Source organism: Elephas maximus, chromosome 25 (genome assembly GCF_024166365.1).
Source record: "Elephas maximus indicus isolate mEleMax1 chromosome 25, mEleMax1 primary haplotype, whole genome shotgun sequence".
Classification (NCBI taxonomy): Eukaryota; Metazoa; Chordata; class Mammalia; order Proboscidea; family Elephantidae; genus Elephas; species Elephas maximus.
This window is the reverse complement of record NC_064843.1, coordinates 23,445,308-23,463,880: the sequence shown is the minus strand read 5'-3', so window position 1 is coordinate 23,463,880 and position 18,573 is coordinate 23,445,308. Positions and strand designations below refer to the sequence as shown.

General features: G+C 44.8%; 1 protein-coding gene across 3 annotated transcripts in view; it reads left to right on the top strand.

Annotated features, from left to right (window-relative positions):
* Positions 1–1,747: 1,747 nt before the first annotated feature.
* Positions 1,748–18,573, top strand: part of DNTTIP1 (deoxynucleotidyltransferase terminal interacting protein 1) — a 29,522-nt gene continuing 12,696 nt past the window's right edge. The window contains exons 1-4 of one of the 3 annotated variants that reach the window (XM_049869427.1): positions 1,748–1,849; positions 2,677–2,747; positions 4,359–4,455; positions 11,501–11,599. In XM_049869427.1, coding sequence (XP_049725384.1) covers positions 2,692–2,747; positions 4,359–4,455; positions 11,501–11,599 — 252 coding nt within the window. In that variant the 5' untranslated portion in view covers positions 1,748–1,849; positions 2,677–2,691. Of the gene's footprint in view, positions 1,850–2,009; positions 2,145–2,676; positions 2,748–4,358; positions 4,456–11,500; positions 11,600–18,573 lie in introns of those variants that run through there. The other 2 variants (XM_049869425.1, XM_049869426.1) reach the window with 2 other exon arrangements.

Sequence of the window (18,573 nt, the reverse complement as noted above, 5' to 3'; positions counted from 1 at the left end):
TGACAGAGTAGAACTGACCCATAAGGTTTTCTAGGCTGTAATTTTTTACGGGAGCAGATTGCCAGGTCTTTCTCCTGTGGAGCTGTTGGGGTAAGTTAGAACTGCCAACATTTTGGTTAGCAGCCAAGCGCTTAACAATTACGCCACCAGGGCTCATTAATATGTGGTTTATGCACATTATTTATCTTAATCTTCACAATAATCTTGCACAGGTAAGAAAACTAGCTCAGAGAAGTTGAAAAAAAAAACTCCCAGGGTCATAAAACTAGTAAGTAATAGCACTGGAATTTAATAATAGTAACAATAGAGTTCCTGGTAGTTTAAACAGTTAATGTGCTTGGCTACTAACCAAAAGGTCCACCCAGAGGCACGTCAAAAGAAAGCCCTGGGGATCTAATTTGGAAAACTCAGCCATTTAAAACCCTATGGAACACAGTTCTATTCTGACACACATGGGGTCACCATGAGTCAGAATAGACTGGACATCAACTGGTTTGGGGTTTAACAATAGGTAGCATTGTTAGCATTGTTTGAGGGTTTATTTCTGTCACATTCTAAACACTTACATGAATTCACTTGATCCTCACTTGCAGCCCTATTGGCTAGGTACTATTATCCCCATTCTACAGCTAGTGAAACTGAGGCACAGAAGGTCACACAGCTAGTAAGTTGTAGAGCAAAGGCAGGCAGTTCAATTCCATAGCCAATCTTCTCAACCACAGTACCATTTTGGATTTGAACCCAGATCTTTCTAACCGCAAAACTCACCCACTTTCCATGGTGATTTGGCAGTTTTTAGCCAATCTGTGAAAAGGTGAAGTTTTCAATGATTTTACCCATTTTGTAATGTTAATATATATTGATCATTCTGTAATATTCCTTGGACTCAAACAGACATGGCTCTGCCAGCTTGCTTGTCTGTTTTCCCACTTTTGCCTATTCTGTAATATTCCTTGGATTCAGGCAGACATGGCTCTGGCAGCATGCTTGTCCACTTTCCATGTTTGCCTCTTAGAACATACGCTAAAAAAAAATCTTTCTTTTTGGTCTAAAAAAAAGACTCACCCACTTTCTACTACCCCAAATTGGGAGCAGTAAAAGGAAATTCCTCTACCACCCATGAATCAATCCAGTTCTATTGAGGGATGTCCTAGCTCTGAGGCAGATGGAATTCACACTCGACAGCTGTTAAGCCTCTCCAACCCCAACCGAGCCAGAGGCACCAGTCTCTGGGGAGAGAAGCCCAGCTTCCTGGGGCTGGGGGAGTCAATTGGCCAAGACCCAAACTTCATTCCGTCATCTTCCGAGGAGAAACGGCAGCACCTGGGGTCAAGAACCTGGAGAGACCCGGTGGATGGGTGTTTCAGTTGGAATGACCCAGGTTTCCTCTTTTGGGGTTTCCCGTTCCCTGCCTCGGAAACACTGGTGGCAAAAATAGTGGTTAAGTGCTACGGCTGCCAGCCAAATGGTTGGCAGTTTGGATCCACCAGGGGCTCCTTGGAAACTCTATGGGGCAGTTCTACTCCGTCCTATAGACTATGAGTCGGAATTGACTGACGGTAACAGGTTTTTGGTTTAGTTCCCTGCATTAGTCCCCACTCTAATTCCAGGGGCTGGAGGGGGGCATGTTAAAATCTACAGTTTTCAGAGACTGAACGGCAGACGCCGCTGTATGGAACGCCCCCTCTGTTCTCTAACCCCACCCCACGGAAATCTGCTCCCTCCTCCTACACCGCGTTTGTCCCCGTGCCTTAGCCGATCCAGAGAACGGCTCTTGGCTGAACGTCCGCTTTAAGTTCGCCAAGACCCACTGTCCACCCCCGAGGCACAGCTCGGGAGGAACACCCAGGTATCCCCCACGCCCAGGGCCTTCCCGTGGCCGGGATCAGGTTAAGAAGCGGCAGTTTGGTTCCCACGGCAACTCCGCAGCTCGCCGCATCGCGCTTCCGGGCCAGCGAACGGCGCGCTCCAGTGACGTCACGGGGCCACCTTCCGGCCGGTGGCAGTGTCGGCCTGAAGTTGTGGGGCCTTGGGGCGCCATGGGGGCCACTGGTGATGCCGAGCAACCGCGGGGGCCTGGCGGGGCAGAGCGGGGCGGCCCTGAGCGGGGGGACGCGGGCGCAGCGGGGCAGCTGGTTCTCACGGTGAGGGCGCCCCCGGGGGCCAGGGCCGGGCTGGGCTCGGGCCGGCAGGGCCTCGGGCTCCCGGGTCACTGGCCCGCGGGCTAGAGAACGCGGCGGCTGGTGGTGCCGAGGGGGTTGGCGTTTTCGCAGCCAGTCGACCTGGATTCAAATTCTGTTGCCGCCTTCCTAGCTAGGTGACGTGGGCTAGCCCTGTCAACCCCCCGAGATGATTAGTTGCCTCATAAAGTTGTGGGAGTGGGATGATAAATGCAGGTGAAGCGTTCAGCACATCATCTGCCACAGAGTAGGCCCTCGGTAAACCCCTCCCCTACCGCCACAGAAAAGCTGGGGATGGGACTTTTGAGGCAGGGAACTTTTCCTCGGTTCCTCTTCCCTGGCAGAGCCTTCCAACCGCTGCCCTACCCCCATCACAAGGAGAGGCAGTGAAGAGGTCTGAGAAGCAGGGATGTCTAGGTTTAACTTCATACTCACCCTGGCACCCTCAGCCCAGTGTCACGGGCCTTATTGACATCTGCTCCCCTGGTCCCCACAGAACCCTTGGAATATCATGATAAAGCACCGACAGGTGCAGCGAAGGGGCCGCCGTTCACAGATGACGACAAGGTAAGGCTGGCCTGGGTGGAACTTCCTAAGCACTGACTTGGATGGCAGCTTTAGAGCCCCTGCTGCACAAGGCCGAGATGAGATTTACAGCCAGTAGAAGGAGTTCTGGACTTGGAAAGAGAAGAGCCAGATTCTGTAACTTTGTGTGACCTTGAGCAAGTCACTTCCCCCTCTGAACTCAGCATACAAAATGAAAGAGGTGGATTAAACAATGCCTACGATCGCTGACATTGTGGTTGTGGTCTCTAAGGAGGCAGGATAGCATAGAGATTAAGAGCACAGGCTCTGTAGTCAGACAATGGGTTCAAATGTAGACTCTGACATTTATTAACTGGTGACCTTGGACATAGCACGTAATGTCTCTGAGCCTCTGGTTTTCTCAGCAGTAAGATGGGGCTAATAGTATCCATCTAGGGGAAGGGAGAGAGCACGAGATGGGCTTTTTTAATGTTAGTTATATTTCTTGACCTGGGTAATGATTAAGTGGGTGTTTATAGTTATGTATTAAAGTGTGTGGACTTTTCTGTATGAATATTATATTTCATAAAATAGTCGTGATGAGACTGAAATAAAGCCATGGATCTAATGTGGTTTGCACAGAACCTGGGCACATAGCTAGTTCTCAGTAAAAGCTATCTGTTATTGCTAAAGGATCCTGTATCAGTAATTAGCTGGGCAGACTGGGAAAGGGTGCGTTTCCGACATGCCTTCTGTGGAATTTACATTGACTTTACCCAAAGAATTTGGTGTTTGTCCTCGGTTCCTGAGAGATAACCCCTCAAAAAAACCTTGGAATTTCCCTAATGGTTTAAATGTCCTCGATAAGGACTCCATACCTGACAGGTTATTGTGGAGGGGACTGTGGAGTGGGGGGCTTGCTAGGCCAGAGGAATGTACCTCCCAGTGATTACCTCTTGGTGGCCAGGCCAGAGAGCCCCACCTTGTGATGCCTCATGATGATCTCGTGATATCAGCCGATCTCAGGGAAGAGGGGCTGGAGTTTGTATTGTGTAATGAGACCCCCAACAGAAGTTCTGGGCATAGAAACTCCATGGGCTTCCTTGTTGGTGAAAGACGTCAGTGCACGTGGGGAGGTAGTGCATCCTTTGGCACATGGTAACTCCATACTGGGAATCCTCCCAGACCCTCTTCATTTGTATCCTTTTTTTTTTTTTGCTGTAATAAAGCTGTAATCATAAGTACTCTAGCACTTTTTTGTGAGTTCTGTGAGTCGTTCCAGTGAATTATCGAGCCCAAAGGAGTAGTAGGATCCAGCAGGTCAGAACTGAGGGAGCCCAAGAGGGACTCCCAAGCTTGCAAGTGGCATCTTAAAGAGTAGGGGGAAATCCCAAACCTGTAGCCAGCAGGTCAGAAGTGAGGGTGTCGTGAGAACTCCCAAACTTGCAGCTGGCATCTGCCTATTTGGCAGTCTGAAGGATGGTGTCCTTTTAACTTGTGAGGTCTGGCTTAGCTCCAGGTGGCTAGGGTCAGAGAAGGAAGTGCTACGTAGGCAGCTGGTGTCAGAAGTGAACAAAGAAGTGAAAAGTGGAGATTTGGTTTATGTCGATTATTATCTAATACCCCCCTGACTGTGTCTCCCTCCTAATGCAGTTTCACAGATCCTGCCATCTCCATGGACCTCCTCCGTGCTGTCCTGCAACCTAGTATCAACGAGGAGATCCAGACTGTCTTCAACAAGTACATGAAGGTGAGAGGAACCCAGGACAAAAGATTAAGAGGGAGAAAGACTTAGGGGCAGCCCAGTCCTTCCCTGTGTCAGCACCCTCTCTGGATCTCTACTAAACACGGATAGAGCTGATCCTCGTTATTCGCAGATTCCATATTTTTTAATTCGCCTGCCCACTGAAACGTACTTGTAACCCCAGAATCAACGCTCACAGGGCTTTCGCTGTCATTTCACAGACACGTGCAGAGCAGTGAAAAACTTGAGTCTCCCATTGCACACGTTCCCAGCTAAGGTTGAACTAGGCAATGCTCTGCCTTGTTTCAGCTCTCATACAGTAAACAAATGTCCATTTGCTGGTGCTTAGTGTCACGTTTTTCTCATTTTGTGTTTTTTATTGGTGATTGCACTGTTTAAAATGACCACTAAGTATAATGCTGCAGTGCTATCTAGTGTTCTAAGCACAAGAGGCTATGATACGTCTTACAGAGAAAATACCTGCTAGATAAACTTCATTCAGGCATGAGTTATAGTGCTGTTAGCCCTGAGTTCAATGTATAATGGATCAACACTAAATATGTTGTCTTTAAGTAGAAGCACATATAAAACAAACAACATATTGCATTGGGCAAATCTGCTGCAAAAGACCTCTTTAAAGTGTTAAAAAGCAAAGATGTCACCTTGAGGGCTAAGGTGCACCTGACCCAAGCCATGTATTTTCATTTGCTTCATATGCATGCAAAAACTGGACTATGAATCAGGAAGACCAAAGAAGAATTGATGCCCTTCAATATTGTGTTGGTGAAGAATATTGAACACACCATGGACTGCCAGAAGAATGAACAAATCTGCCTTGGAAGAAGTACAGCCAGAATGCTGCTCAGAAGCGAAGATGGCAAGACTTCGTCTCACATACTTTGGACATGTTTTCAGGAAGGACTAATCCCTGGAGAAGGATAGTATGCTTATAGAGGGTCAGTGAAAAAGAGGAGGCCCCTCAACAAGATGGTTTGACACGGTGGCAGCAGTGATGGGCTCAAACATAGCAGTGGTTGTGAGGATGGCACACAAATGGGCAATGTTTCATCCTGTCGTACATAGGGTCGCTATGAGTCGGAATCGACTCATCAGCACCTAACAACAACAGGGTATGTATTGATCGGTTGACAAAAATGTTATGATCAGGGACTTGCAGGAACCTAACCTCGTATTTCCACTAGAGGAATAGTTCAGTGTTCACTAGTTCAGTGTTCACAGTGACTTTGTAAAACATCGTGGTGGTTTTGTGTGCTGTCAAGTCAGTTCTGACTCATAGTGACCCAGTGGGACAGAGTAGAACTGCCCCATAGATTTCCTAGTCTACAGTCTTTACAGGAGCAGATCACCAGGTCTTTTCTCCCACAGAGCAGCTGGTGGGTTCCAACTGCCAGCCTTCAGTTAGCAGTCAAGTGCTTAACCATTGTGCCACCAGGGCTCCTCTTACAAAACATAACTACTACAAATTATGAGAATTGACTCCATCTAAAGTTTCCTAATTCTGATAATCCAAGCACTTTTTTCCCCTCGCTGGAGGTAGTTTGAATACCTCTTTCACCAAGGTGTTATGAGGATGAAAAGAGGTATAATGTGCTTAACCCTGTGCCTGGAACATAGTAAGTGTCCAGCAAATGTTGCTGTTATTTTTTTTTTTTAATAATATCACCGGTATTGTTATATAAATTCTTTTCTAGGCCCATATATAAACCTCTACATGACTCTACCTGAATGTCCCATGGATGCTTCAAACTGAGCATGTTCAGAACTGAACTCTTAGTTTTTCTTCCTAAACCTTTTCCTTTCGTATTTATTAGTTCATCCAACAAGTATTTTTTGAATGCCTGCCATAATACTAGGCATTATTCTAGGCACTGGGGATATGGCAGTGATCAAAACAGGCAAAGCCCTTGCTCTCTGTTATGTAGGATTTAATGTTAGAAGTTAATACAGATACGCCCAGGTTTGACATGCATAAACTCGTTTAGTCTGTTGCAACATAGTCATGGCAAGGCAGGCAAGTAAGACCTCACAACATTCATTTAGAACCAGAGAATCAGAATTAGCAATTACAATATAAGTTCACCGGTTAAAGTCTAAATTTATTTGATTTCAGGTATTTACCTTTAACAGAAGGTCTTGGGAGGAAGGCTTGATGTGGCTTGAACTTGGCAGAGGTCCCTCAGAGCTAGGGCCTGAGGTCAGCAGTAGCAGGCAGAGTCTCAGCAGGCCCTCGGTGTTCAGGGAGAGCAAGGGACTAGAGAAAGATCACTGCCTCTGCCTTCTGTCAGTGAGTGTGCAGAAATTCAGGGTTTACATGTGAAATTCTCACCTTGGCCTCACACAACAAGGGCCACTGTGACATGAGAGACTAGTATGTTATATCTCCTGTCCAGGGTTAGAGATTAGCTAAATTTCACCTCTTCCCTTCAAGATTAGAGATTGGAGAGGTTGTTTAGCCTTATGTCTTAAGGTTAGTTTACAAAGATTACCTAGGTTCTGTTTTCTTGGTCACAGCATGCCAGCTCAAAGTGAACTTAAAGGTCGTTTACGTTCTTCACATACTTCACATGCTTCTATGTCTAAGTTCAGAAATTTTCTAAATAACTTTCTAGTGACAGGTTTATAATAACTTAGTAATAGCGTTGCTGTGAGTTGGAGTCGGCTCCATGGCAACGGATGGTAACGTTAGAGAGCCTCACAGAGGTAGACGTATTTCTGAGTTCACATTATGAGTCCTTATATATCTCTACTTTGAAAGCATAATAGTGACTTACACCTTATGTGATTTGGGATCAATATAAAACGTAGAGTACTCTCTTTAAACAAATACGTGCTATGTTAGAGAATGACAGAGGAGGTCGGGAAAAGAGTAAGCAGTAGGAAACAGGGATGCTATTTTATGTATTGTGGCTAGAACCCCTTTCCTGAGCAGAGACCTTAGTGAACTGAGAAAACAGCAAGCCACGTAAATACCTGGGGAAAAGTAGTCCAGGCAGACGGAGCAAGGGCACGGGCCCTGTGGCAGGAGTGTGCTTGGCATTGTCAAAGCAACAAATCGGCCAGTGGGGCTGGAGCAGACTGAGCAATAGGAGAGGTGGTCCAAGAGGTAACCGTGGCTTGGGTATTAGCAGTAAAGACATTGGGAAAGAATCAGATTCTATATGTATTTTAAAGGTAGCCACAGGATACGCCAGGATTCAGATCTGTCAGATGAAAGAAAAGAAATAAACAACTCCCAGATTAATTGTCCTGAGCAACTGCAAAAATGGAATTGCCATTTACTTGATATGAGGAAGACAGGAACAAGCAGGGGAAAGCAGGAGCTCGGTTCTGGACACGCTAAGTTTGAACAGTACCACCATTCACATAGAAACCAGGAACCCTGTCTTCTCTTTCATCTTCCATATCCGGTTGAGTCCTGTGCATTCTACTTCAGTCTGTCAAATACACCCTATTCTCGCTTGCGTCTGCCTTGCTTCAGGCCTATGTTATGCCTCACCCGGACTTCTGCTATAATCCCTAAATGCCTCTATTTTATCAATACTGCCAGAGTAGTCTCTAAAATGTAAATCTGAGGGTGTCACTCCCCTACTTAAAATCCCTCAGCGACTTCCCATTGTCTTCTGCGCAAAATCCGAAGTCCTTAACGTGGCACATATGCCCTACTATGGTTGACCCCCAGCCACCACCCCCAGTGTACCCTGGCTATTGTTTGTTGTTGTTGTTATGTGCCATTGAGTCAGTTCCGACTCATAGCGACCCTATAGGACAGAATAGAAGTGTCCCATCGTTTCCAAGGAGTGACTGGTGGATTTGAACTGCTGACCTTTTGGTTAGCAGCCGAACCCTTAACCACTGCACCACTAGGTCTCCTCCTGGTTATTACTGTCCCTAATTTAATTTTTGCACCATGCTTTATCACACCTCACACCTGTCCATATGCAGAAATAAAGAGGTTAAGCCACTGTGAAGAGACCAGGACAAGACTTAGTCCAGGACCATCTGCCTTCAAACCCTTTTCCTTGTTGCTTCCCAGTAGCAGATACCACGATTCAGGGACTTTCCTCCTGGACAAAAGCTGCAATAAGCACAGTTTGTAGCTCTGAGCTCCCTGCTTTTCCAGTCTGTGAAGATCCCTCCTTATCGCATTTGTTTTCAGAAAAGGTACAGATAGCTTAATTGTAGCTTATAGCATTAGGCATTATAGCTTCAGAGAAATTCACAGCTTACACGTTTACAGATTGACCTTATCTGATCTTTTGACAATGTTCCCAAATCTCAGCTACCCATTTCCTTGAAATGTTTCAGGGTAAGTAAGTTTTAGATACGACTGAGCTTAGCTAAGACCAAGTTAATCTTTATTGATTGTTTTTCTGGTTACTAAATGCATATCCCTGTTTTTAAAAAAAAAATTAATCATATGGATAATAGAGAAATGGGTAAATGGATGCAAATATGATGAAACAGATACAGCCAGATGTTACATTTAGGCTCTGGGTGTGTGTATTTGGGCGTTCATTGAGTAATTCCTGCAACTTTTCTGTATGTTTGAAAATTTTCATAAGAAAATGTTGGAAAAATAATATAGATATTAAAAAAAATGAAAACTGAAGGTCACTAAAACTCACCTCCCTGAGATACCAACTGTTAATAGTGGCTACATGGTTTCCCAGGTTTATTTGTGCCTATGTATGTTTAAAAAAAATTAGAATCATTTTACATACACTGTTCTACAACCGGAAACCCTTGTTGGTGTAGTGGTTAAGAGCTACGGCAGCTAACCAAAAGGTCAGCAGTTTGAATCACCACGCGCTCCTTGTAAACTCTGTGGGGCCATTCTACTCTGTCCTGTAGGGTTGATATGAGTCAGTGTTGACTCCACGGCAGCGGGTTTGGTTTGATTTGGTTTTTTTGATTCTACAACGTGCTTTTTTCACTTCACAGTATATTTTGGGCATGTTTCAGTTAGTGGTCAGTACATATAGCTCATCCTGATTCACTTGTAACAGTTGCAGAATGGTCTGTTGTATGGGTGCAGCGTAATTAGCCAGCGCCTCGAACGTTTCGCTTGTTTCCAGTTTTTCTCTGTTGCAAACAGTATTACAGTGAACACCTTGAATGTACCTCTTTCTTCACTTGGGAGAGGATTTCTGGGGGATAGATTCCTAGAGATGAAGTTGGTGGGTAAAAGAGAAAACACATCTTTCCCTCCAGAAAGGTTCTGCCATCTTAAATTTCTACCAAGAGCGTTTGAGAACACCTCGTTCGTAAGCTAATTTCATTCTCATGTCCAGAGGTAGCGCACAATCACCCAGTATTCATTGCACTGCCCACCTCATAGACTGACTGTAAAGTGTCCAGATTACTTTAGCTGGCTTTACTTAGCCAGTAATCAATATTTAGCACCAGAATTAAACTCCAGTTTTTTGTTTTAAGGTCAAACTCATCTGATCACTCCATTTCATTTGGTCTGAAGTATTTCCCTCCTAAACTCTTGAGGTCTCTAGCCCAGTCTTTTCACATTCCTCTCCTTGGTTTGATGTTAACAACACAGGCAGTTGACCTTGCTGAATATAAAGTAGCATATATCCCCATAGTTGTCTCTCATGTTAGGGGCATTGGTGATAGGGTCTAGAATTTTACTACGCTCTGACAGAACTGACACTGTCATCTAGAGATGTGACTTGGATTCTGTGACTGTTTTCCCAAGTGCTTTGGTTTGGGGCCTCATGTCACCTTGTCCGCTGGTGTTTTCAGGCTGAAGCTGTCCCACGTATCCAGCCATGAAAGCTTCGGCTTTCCCCAGCAAGTTGGGGCAGCTGGCATCCTGGTGTCCTTGCCAGTTCACATTTCCCCCATTCTACGGATGTTTCTTTCAGATTGAGGAAAGTCAAAATTCAATTAGGACTTCTGTGATCTGGATCTTCTCTGGCCTCCCCCTGGCCTGTTCATTTCAGGCACTGACATTCTTTTTTTCTTGCTACAGAAGTAATACATGTACATTATAAAAATTAAGAGAATATAGATAAACAAGAAGAAAATAATAATCCATAATCTCACCACTGTTCCTTTAATATATATCTTTATAGTCCTTTTGTCTATGTGTGTTTATTTTTTGCTGTATTACATAAACAGGTTCATACTGTATGAGCCAAATTCTTATAACTTGCTTCCTTCAACTAAAGCCAAAACAAGTCCGTTGCCACCAAGTCAGCTTCAACTCACAGCAATCCTATTGCACAGAGAAGAACTGCCCCATAGTTTCCAAGGCTGTAATCTTTATGGAAGCAGACTGCCACATCATTCTTCGGCGGAGCAGCTGGTGGGTTTGAAGCACCAACCTTACAGTCAGCAGCCAAGCTCAGAGCCACTGCGCTACCAGGACTCCTTTTGTTTCCTTCACTTGGCTATGTATCATGAATACCATTTTGTACCATTTTTCTCCTATACCATCATCAGGTCCCTAGGTGGCGCAAACGGTTTGTACTCTACTGCTAACCTAAAGGTTGTCACTTCAAACCCGAACCCATCTAGTGGTACCGCAGAAGATGGGCTTCTGTTAAGATTACAGCCAAGAAAACCCTATGGAGCAGCTCTACTCTGTAACACATGGTGATGAGTCCGAATCGACGCAGTGGCAGCTAACAGCAAAACAGGCTGCTGTCATTTTTAATGATTTACTGTCGTTTTGAACAGTTGCATAGTATTTCTTTGTGTGGATATGCCACAGTTTATTTAATCTGTAGGTAGACTGGACATTAAGGTCAAGCTTTGATTTTGCACATTAGTGCTGTGGTGACCATCCTTGGGGCACCTCCATGATTACATCTTTAAGAGAGGGAGTACAGTGGAAAGCAGTAGACCCTGGGATATGAATCTCAATCTGTCTGGTCCCAAAGCCATGCTCATAATTGCTTTCCCCTTCTGTTTGAGAGTTAGGATGAAAGCTTTTTTTTTTAATACCCTTTTTCCTTCAGATTGATGCAAACGTGGCAGGACCTCTGACCCTGTCTTCTGTTGTGCTTCTCTCTAGTTCTTCCAGAAGGCAGCAATGAATGTACGAGACAACATTGGGGAAGGAGTGAATGCAGAGCAGCTGATCCAGGAGGCCTGTCGCAGCTGCTTGGAGCAGGTGAGACCTAGGAGATGAGATGTAGCCACAAGGCTTCGCCCTCAGGGATCTGCTAAGAAATATGTTTTCATCATTTGTGGTTCCTTTGGGAATACTCAACAAGCCATTTACATCCAGATAGGGCTTGGAGCTGTTGCTAACAAGAAGGAAAGGGAAAGGGAAGCTAACATTTATCTAGTAAAGTTATATGCCAGGTACTGTGTTCGATGATTCATTACTTCATTTGCATCTCAGAAGAAACCCTATACAGAAGGCACATGTTGGTCCCTATTTTACAGAGGAAGAAATTGTGGCTTGGAACAAGCAAGAGGTAGAATAGCTGAAGTCTGTCTCACTTCTGCAAGTGCTTGGTCAGTCACCCTCCAGGAGTCCTGGCTCCTTTTGGCATTGTGGGGACTATCACTCTTTCTGCCTCCCTGCCTCTCAAAGTGTGGGCAGGAGGCATGACCTCAGGCCTATAAATGCCTATGTTCCCAAGATAGTAATGAACCTGTTTACATGTGTCAACTGCTGTTATTAATAGGAATTGTCAGCATCACCCAGATTCTCTGCTTGATTGTGAAACCATTAGCCATCAAAGATGGAAATTTCTTCATCATCAGAGCCAGGAGGACTAGCTTGAGTTCAGCCTTTGAGGGTAGTAAGACGAGACAGTTGTCTTCTGGGAGGTTGGCTGGCTGTCTACTCAGGCACAGCCTTTGAAAGGAGTAACCAGGGCCTGGACCTCAGCTTCGAAAGGATAGAACTCTTATCTCACTGGTGCAGATCGACAGAAAGCCAGTCTGGTTCTGGTAGAGTATTAAATTCACCCGCTCATCTGGGACTGCAGTATGTCATGATCATTATAACATTTGCTGATGATAAAGTGCAGACGTTTGCTAGTATTTTTTATTATTTAAGAATAGTTATAATAATATTTATCTTTTATAAGTTTGAGCTGAATCAAGATTAAATTTATAAAACCCTCCATTCTCATTTACATCCCAAAATGCTTTCTTAAATTTATTTATTTGTTCAACCAATCTTGACTGAGTACCTTCTATATGCCAGGTACTATGCCAGATTCCAACAGTGGTGTGCAGGATAGACATAGTCCTTGCCCTCAGAGCCACTGGCATCACTCAGATAACCATACACTGTATCTATAATTACAAACTGTTACAAGTCCTGTAACTAGCTAAGGCAATGAGACAGGATGCCATAGGGGGCAGAGCCCAGGGGAGCATAATATGTCCAAAGAACAGAAGGAAGCCAGTACTGCTGGCTCTCAGACAATGAAGAGAAGAATGTCCGTTGATCAGGCTGGCCAAGGCCAAATCAAGCAGAGCGCTACAAGCCAAATTAAATATGTGGATATTTACTGAGACTTTATGTTTGCTTTCTTATTTTGATGAGTAGGTTTGTTAACTTTCTTTCTGATTACCTTGGAATTTACTCCTATCTTCCTAAGTTTAAACCAGTCTTCTATTACTTGATAACACCTTGACTTGCTATCAGTTTGAAAGTTCTATACCCACACTGTTTGTTCCCTGTTTTATTGTTCTGACATTGTTGTCACTTACAGATTGAGTCTTCTGGTCCTCTGCTGTGAATTTTTTAGTTTTGTTTTCTCCCTGAGAGTTCATTATCTGGGTGGGTGTCTGGCTGGTGCTGTCTTACGTGCTAGATTTAGATGGTTGTCTGATGTTGTTGGTTCTCTAATTGAAGCACTCGCTTAAATAATTCTTGTAAGTTTGGTTTGGTTTTTATTCCCTTAATTTCTGTTTATCTGGAAATGTCCTAATTTCGCCATCATATTTGACCAAGAGTTTTGCAAGATACATTATTCTTGGTTGGCAGTTTTTTTCTTTTAAGATTTTGTATATGTCATCCCATTGCCTTCTTGCCTGCATGGTTTCTGCCAAGTAATCAAAGTCTAGTCTTACTGTTCCCCCTTTGTATGTGACTTTTCATTTTTCTCAAGCTGCTCCCAGAATTCTTTCTTTGTCTTTGGTTTTAGCGAGTGTGATTATATGTCTTGGTGTTTTTCTTCTGGGGTCTGTTCTATATGGGGTTTGTTGAGCTTCATCGATGGTCAGCTTTTCATCTTTCATGATATATGGGGAGTTTTCTGTCAGCAAATCTTCGGTGACCCCCTCCGTGTTTTCCGTTTTCTCCCCGTCTGGTGCGCTGATCGAACACAGATTTTTGCTTTTGATTGTTTCTGTGTTCTTAGAGTTTCATCATTTTCTTCCTCTGATTTTTGCTCAAACAAAGTGGTATCCAAGGATTTGTCTTCAATTTTGCTGATCCTGTCTTGCATTGTTTCACATTTGCTCCTAAAACCTTTATTGCATTAACCATTTATAAAATCTTGTTTATCTTTTAGATTTCTAATGCTGTTTTTGTATGCTTTCTAGTTATTTATTTTGATATTTTGTTCCTGTATTATTTTCCTGATTTCTTCCATTGTTTTGTCTGTCTTTTCCATGATTTTGTCTGCATTTTCATTCATCTGTTGGAGAACCCTGAATATTAGAGTTTTTAATTCACTATCAGGTAGTTCTAGTGCCTTTTCTTCTAGCAGAAGGTCATCTGGTATTTTATTTTGGTCGTTTTCTAGAGCCATCTTCTCCTGTTTTTTATATGTTTTGATATTGTTTCCTGTCTTTGGGACATTCAGGAATTGGTTTTTTTGTTTTTTTTTTTTTTCATTTATTGATTGTAGATTTGATTGTTTCATCCTCCTTTTTTATTTGGTTACATCTGGGCAGGCAAGCCGGGTGTGTTTTGTTGCTTGCTCGCTTGTGGGTACGATACTTCTCACTACCTCGTCCAGGTGGGCAGGCCCGGTCACTGTGCTATGGTGCACAGGGCCGGTCCAGCGAGGGTAGAGGGGCAGGAATGGGTAGTTTGCAGCACAAACTTGGGGGTGACAGGGCGGGGCTGGAGGGCAGTTCAGGGCAGAGTCCAGGGAACCACGTCATACCGCTTGGGGGAATGGCACTTGGCACACAGTGTAGCTAGCCAGAAGGGAAGAGAGAGGATGTGATAGACAGAGCTAAGTGGGTGGGTGAAAGAAGAGGAAGAAGAGAGAGAAACAAAAGTAAAAAAGAAGTAAAAAGCAAAAAATGAAGGAAAAAAATGAATATTTATTAAAAAAAAAAAAAAAAAAAGTAAAAGGTCAACGCTGTAGGATTCGGTGGATGGGAGCGGGGCAGACCCAACAAGGCTATGTGCTGCTGGCTCTCTAGCCAAGCCATGTTGCTTAGCCTGTTGAGAAGTGGCATGGGTGGCACGCGGGCCTAGGTTGGTGGGAGAAAGGAGAGGAAGAGGGAGAAGAGAGAGAAGAAACCAACAATCAACCAATCAAATAAAAATGTGGTGGGGGAGCTGACCATTGGGGGCAGGGCGGCATTGGAGTGGCTGCGAGCTGATGTCTATCTCGCCGGGTGGCATGGCACAGCCTGTCAGGAAGGGACAGGGGCAGTGCAGGGCCTAGGTGGGAGGTAGAAGGGAAAAGATAAAGATTACGGTGCTGAGGAAGCCAGCCTGTGGAGGTGGTGCAGACCCCAGGAGGCCATATGCCAGCTGCTCTCCAGCTGAGTGGTACAGCGCAGCCCGCCAAGAAATTGGGGGTAGCACATGAGGCTGTGTGGATGGGGGAAAAGAGAGAGAGAGAGAACCAACAAAAAAAAGCCCAAAAAACAAACAAAAATACAAACCAAAAAAAAAAAAAAAACAAGCAAGCAAAAAATGGCACTGAAAGGACTGCCCGATGAGGGCAGGGCAGACATTGGTGGCAGTGAGCTGGTATCACTACAACCAAGCAACCATGGCCCGTTACCAAACAGCAGAGGCTTCGTACAGAGAAGAAGGGTGGGGGATGGGAAGGCATGTATCCCTGGTTACCAGCTGCCCTGTCTCCCGTGGGAACTCCATGAAGTTGCCTTCCCGTACTCCTTGTCTGAGTTCTTTGGTGGCTGTAGTCCAAGATGGCAAATCCAGCCACATTAGCTGGTAGGGGACCTCCACTCTGTGGCTGTCCTTGTTCTCTGTCAGTTTCTCATTCCATTCGGTGCTTGGTTGAGTTCTTTATTCCTTCATTTGGTATTTAGGGTTCCAGGATTGACATTTGTATTTGTTTATTTCATTTTTCGGGTCTTTCCTGCAGAGGGACAGCATGGTGCTTCTGTCTGTAGTGCCATGTTGGCTCTGCCCAGCAAAAAATGTGGACTTTTAAACAGAAGAGTGGAAAAGATTGCAGTGAGGAGATCGGTTTGGAAAGGAATTTAGGAAAGATGAAGGTGAAGGTGAAATTTAAGTGAATTGGGCATAACTGTACTCCGTGAATGGCTGTACGTTTCCAACCTCCTGAATCCCCTTGTCCACTCTCCAGGGTTCCCCCTTTCCAGTACTGATGTAACTGGAAAGCCAGAGTGTAGAACAGAAGGTTGTTTGGTCATTATCAGGTCGGAGCCCAAAGAGCTATTTCATCCTCATGCAACGTGAAACAAGATAAATCAAGAAACTTGAAACTAGTCTGTTAACCATTCTGAGCCTCAATTTCCTCATCTCTAAAGTTGGAGTTAAGACCACTTCCCCACCTGTGATTTGCCATGAGGGTTAAATGAGATAGTATACATAAACTATTAGCAACACAGTGCACGTACGTACAGCACAAAACATACTACATATTAAATACACGGTATTTACATTCATAATTACGTATAATAAGTAGTTTTGCCTCACAACAGAGTCGAGCTTTCAGGGGCCAGAATACCTTGAATCTCCTTGGGGTCCTCCTTTTTAAACTATATGCAGAACATCTTGTTGTATTAACAGATTCTTCAGAACGAACGTAAGGCAGTTAGATTTTTTTCTTAGTTTTGCTTGATTTGCTTTTTTTTACTCGATTTGCTTTCTTTTGACTCTATTTGCTTGTTTTCACTTCTGAGACCACATCTTGACCATCTCAGTAGTATTCCCTGATCTCCTCAGCTACTCATTTAGGGTATACCCACTTAAAGCATGTAGATCGATAACTAAAGACTCAGTGTTACCTGCTGCTATTACACTAAAACTAGAAAATACAAATTTTAAGGAAGAAAATTAAAAACAATAATTTCTTTTGACATTTTGATGTGTTTCCTTCCAAAACCAAAACCAGCTGCTGTCAAGCCAACTCCGAATCTTGTCTACCCACGTGTGTCACGGTAGAACTACACTCCGTAATCTTCGAATCATGTCTGCCCCACGTGTGTCACAGTAGAACTACACTCCATACACTCCGAATCATCTCTGCCCCACATGTGTCAACGGTAGAACTACACTCCATAAACTCCGAATCATGTCTGCCCCACGTGTGGCACGGTAGAACTACACTCCATAAACTCCGAATCAGGTGTGCCCCACGTGTGTCACGGTAGAACTACGCTCCATACACTCCGAATCATCTCTGCCCCACGTGTGTCACGGTAGAACTACACTCCATAAACTCCGAATCAGGTCTGCCCCACGTGTGTCACGGTAGAACTACACTCCATAAACTCCGAATCAGGTCTACCCCATGTGTGTCACGGTAGAACTCCTCTCCATAAACTCCGAATCAGGTCTACCCCATATGTGTCACAGCAGACCTACACTCCATAAACTTTGAATCAGGTCTGCCCCACGTGTGTCACAGTAGAACTACACTCCATAAACTCTGAATCAGGTCTACCCCATGTGTGTCACGGTAGAACTACACTCCATAAACTCCGAATCAGGTCTACCCCATGTGTGTCACAGCAGACCTACACTCCATAAACTCCGAATCAGGTCTGCCCCACGTGTGTCACAGTAGAACTACACTCCATAAACTCCGAATCAGGTGTGCCCCACGTGTGTCACGGTAGAACTACGCTCCATACACTCCGAATCATCTCTGCCCCACGTGTGTCACGGTAGAACTACACTCCATAAACTCCGAATCAGGTCTGCCCCACGTGTGTCACGGTAGAACTACACTCCATAAACTCCGAATCAGGTCTACCCCATGTGTGTCACGGTAGAACTCCTCTCCATAAACTCCGAATCAGGTCTACCCCATATGTGTCACAGCAGACCTACACTCCATAAACTTTGAATCAGGTCTGCCCCACGTGTGTCACAGTAGAACTACACTCCATAAACTCTGAATCAGGTCTACCCCATGTGTGTCACGGTAGAACTACACTCCATAAACTCCGAATCAGGTCTACCCCATGTGTGTCACAGCAGACCTACACTCCATAAACTCCGAATCAGGTCTGCCCCACGTGTGTCACAGTAGAACTACACTCCATAAACTCCGAATCAGGTGTGCCCCACGTGTGTCACGGTAGAACTACGCTCCATACACTCCGAATCATCTCTGCCCCACGTGTGTCACGGTAGAACTACACTCCATAAACTCCGAATCAGGTCTGCCCCACGTGTGTCACGGTAGAACTACACTCCATAAACTCCGAATCAGGTCTACCCCATGTGTGTCACGGTAGAACTCCTCTCCATAAACTCCGAATCAGGTCTACCCCATATGTGTCACAGCAGACCTACACTCCATAAACTTTGAATCAGGTCTGCCCCACGTGTGTCACAGTAGAACTACACTCCATAAACTCTGAATCAGGTCTACCCCACGTGTGTCACGGTAGAACTACACTCCATAAACTCCGAATCAGGTCTACCCCATGTGTGTCACAGCAGACCTACACTCCATAAACTCCGAATCAGGTCTGCCCCACGTGTGTCACGGTAGAACTACACTCCGTAAACTCTGAATCAGGTCTACCCCACGTGGGTCACAGCAGACCTACACTCCATAGGGTTTTCAATGACTCATGTTTCAGAAGCAGATCACCAGGCTCTTCTTTGGAGGCATCTCTGGGTGGGCTTGAACCTCCAACTTTTTGGTTAGTGGCCAAACATGTTAACCATTTGTACCACCTAGGGACTCACACATGTTTTTATAC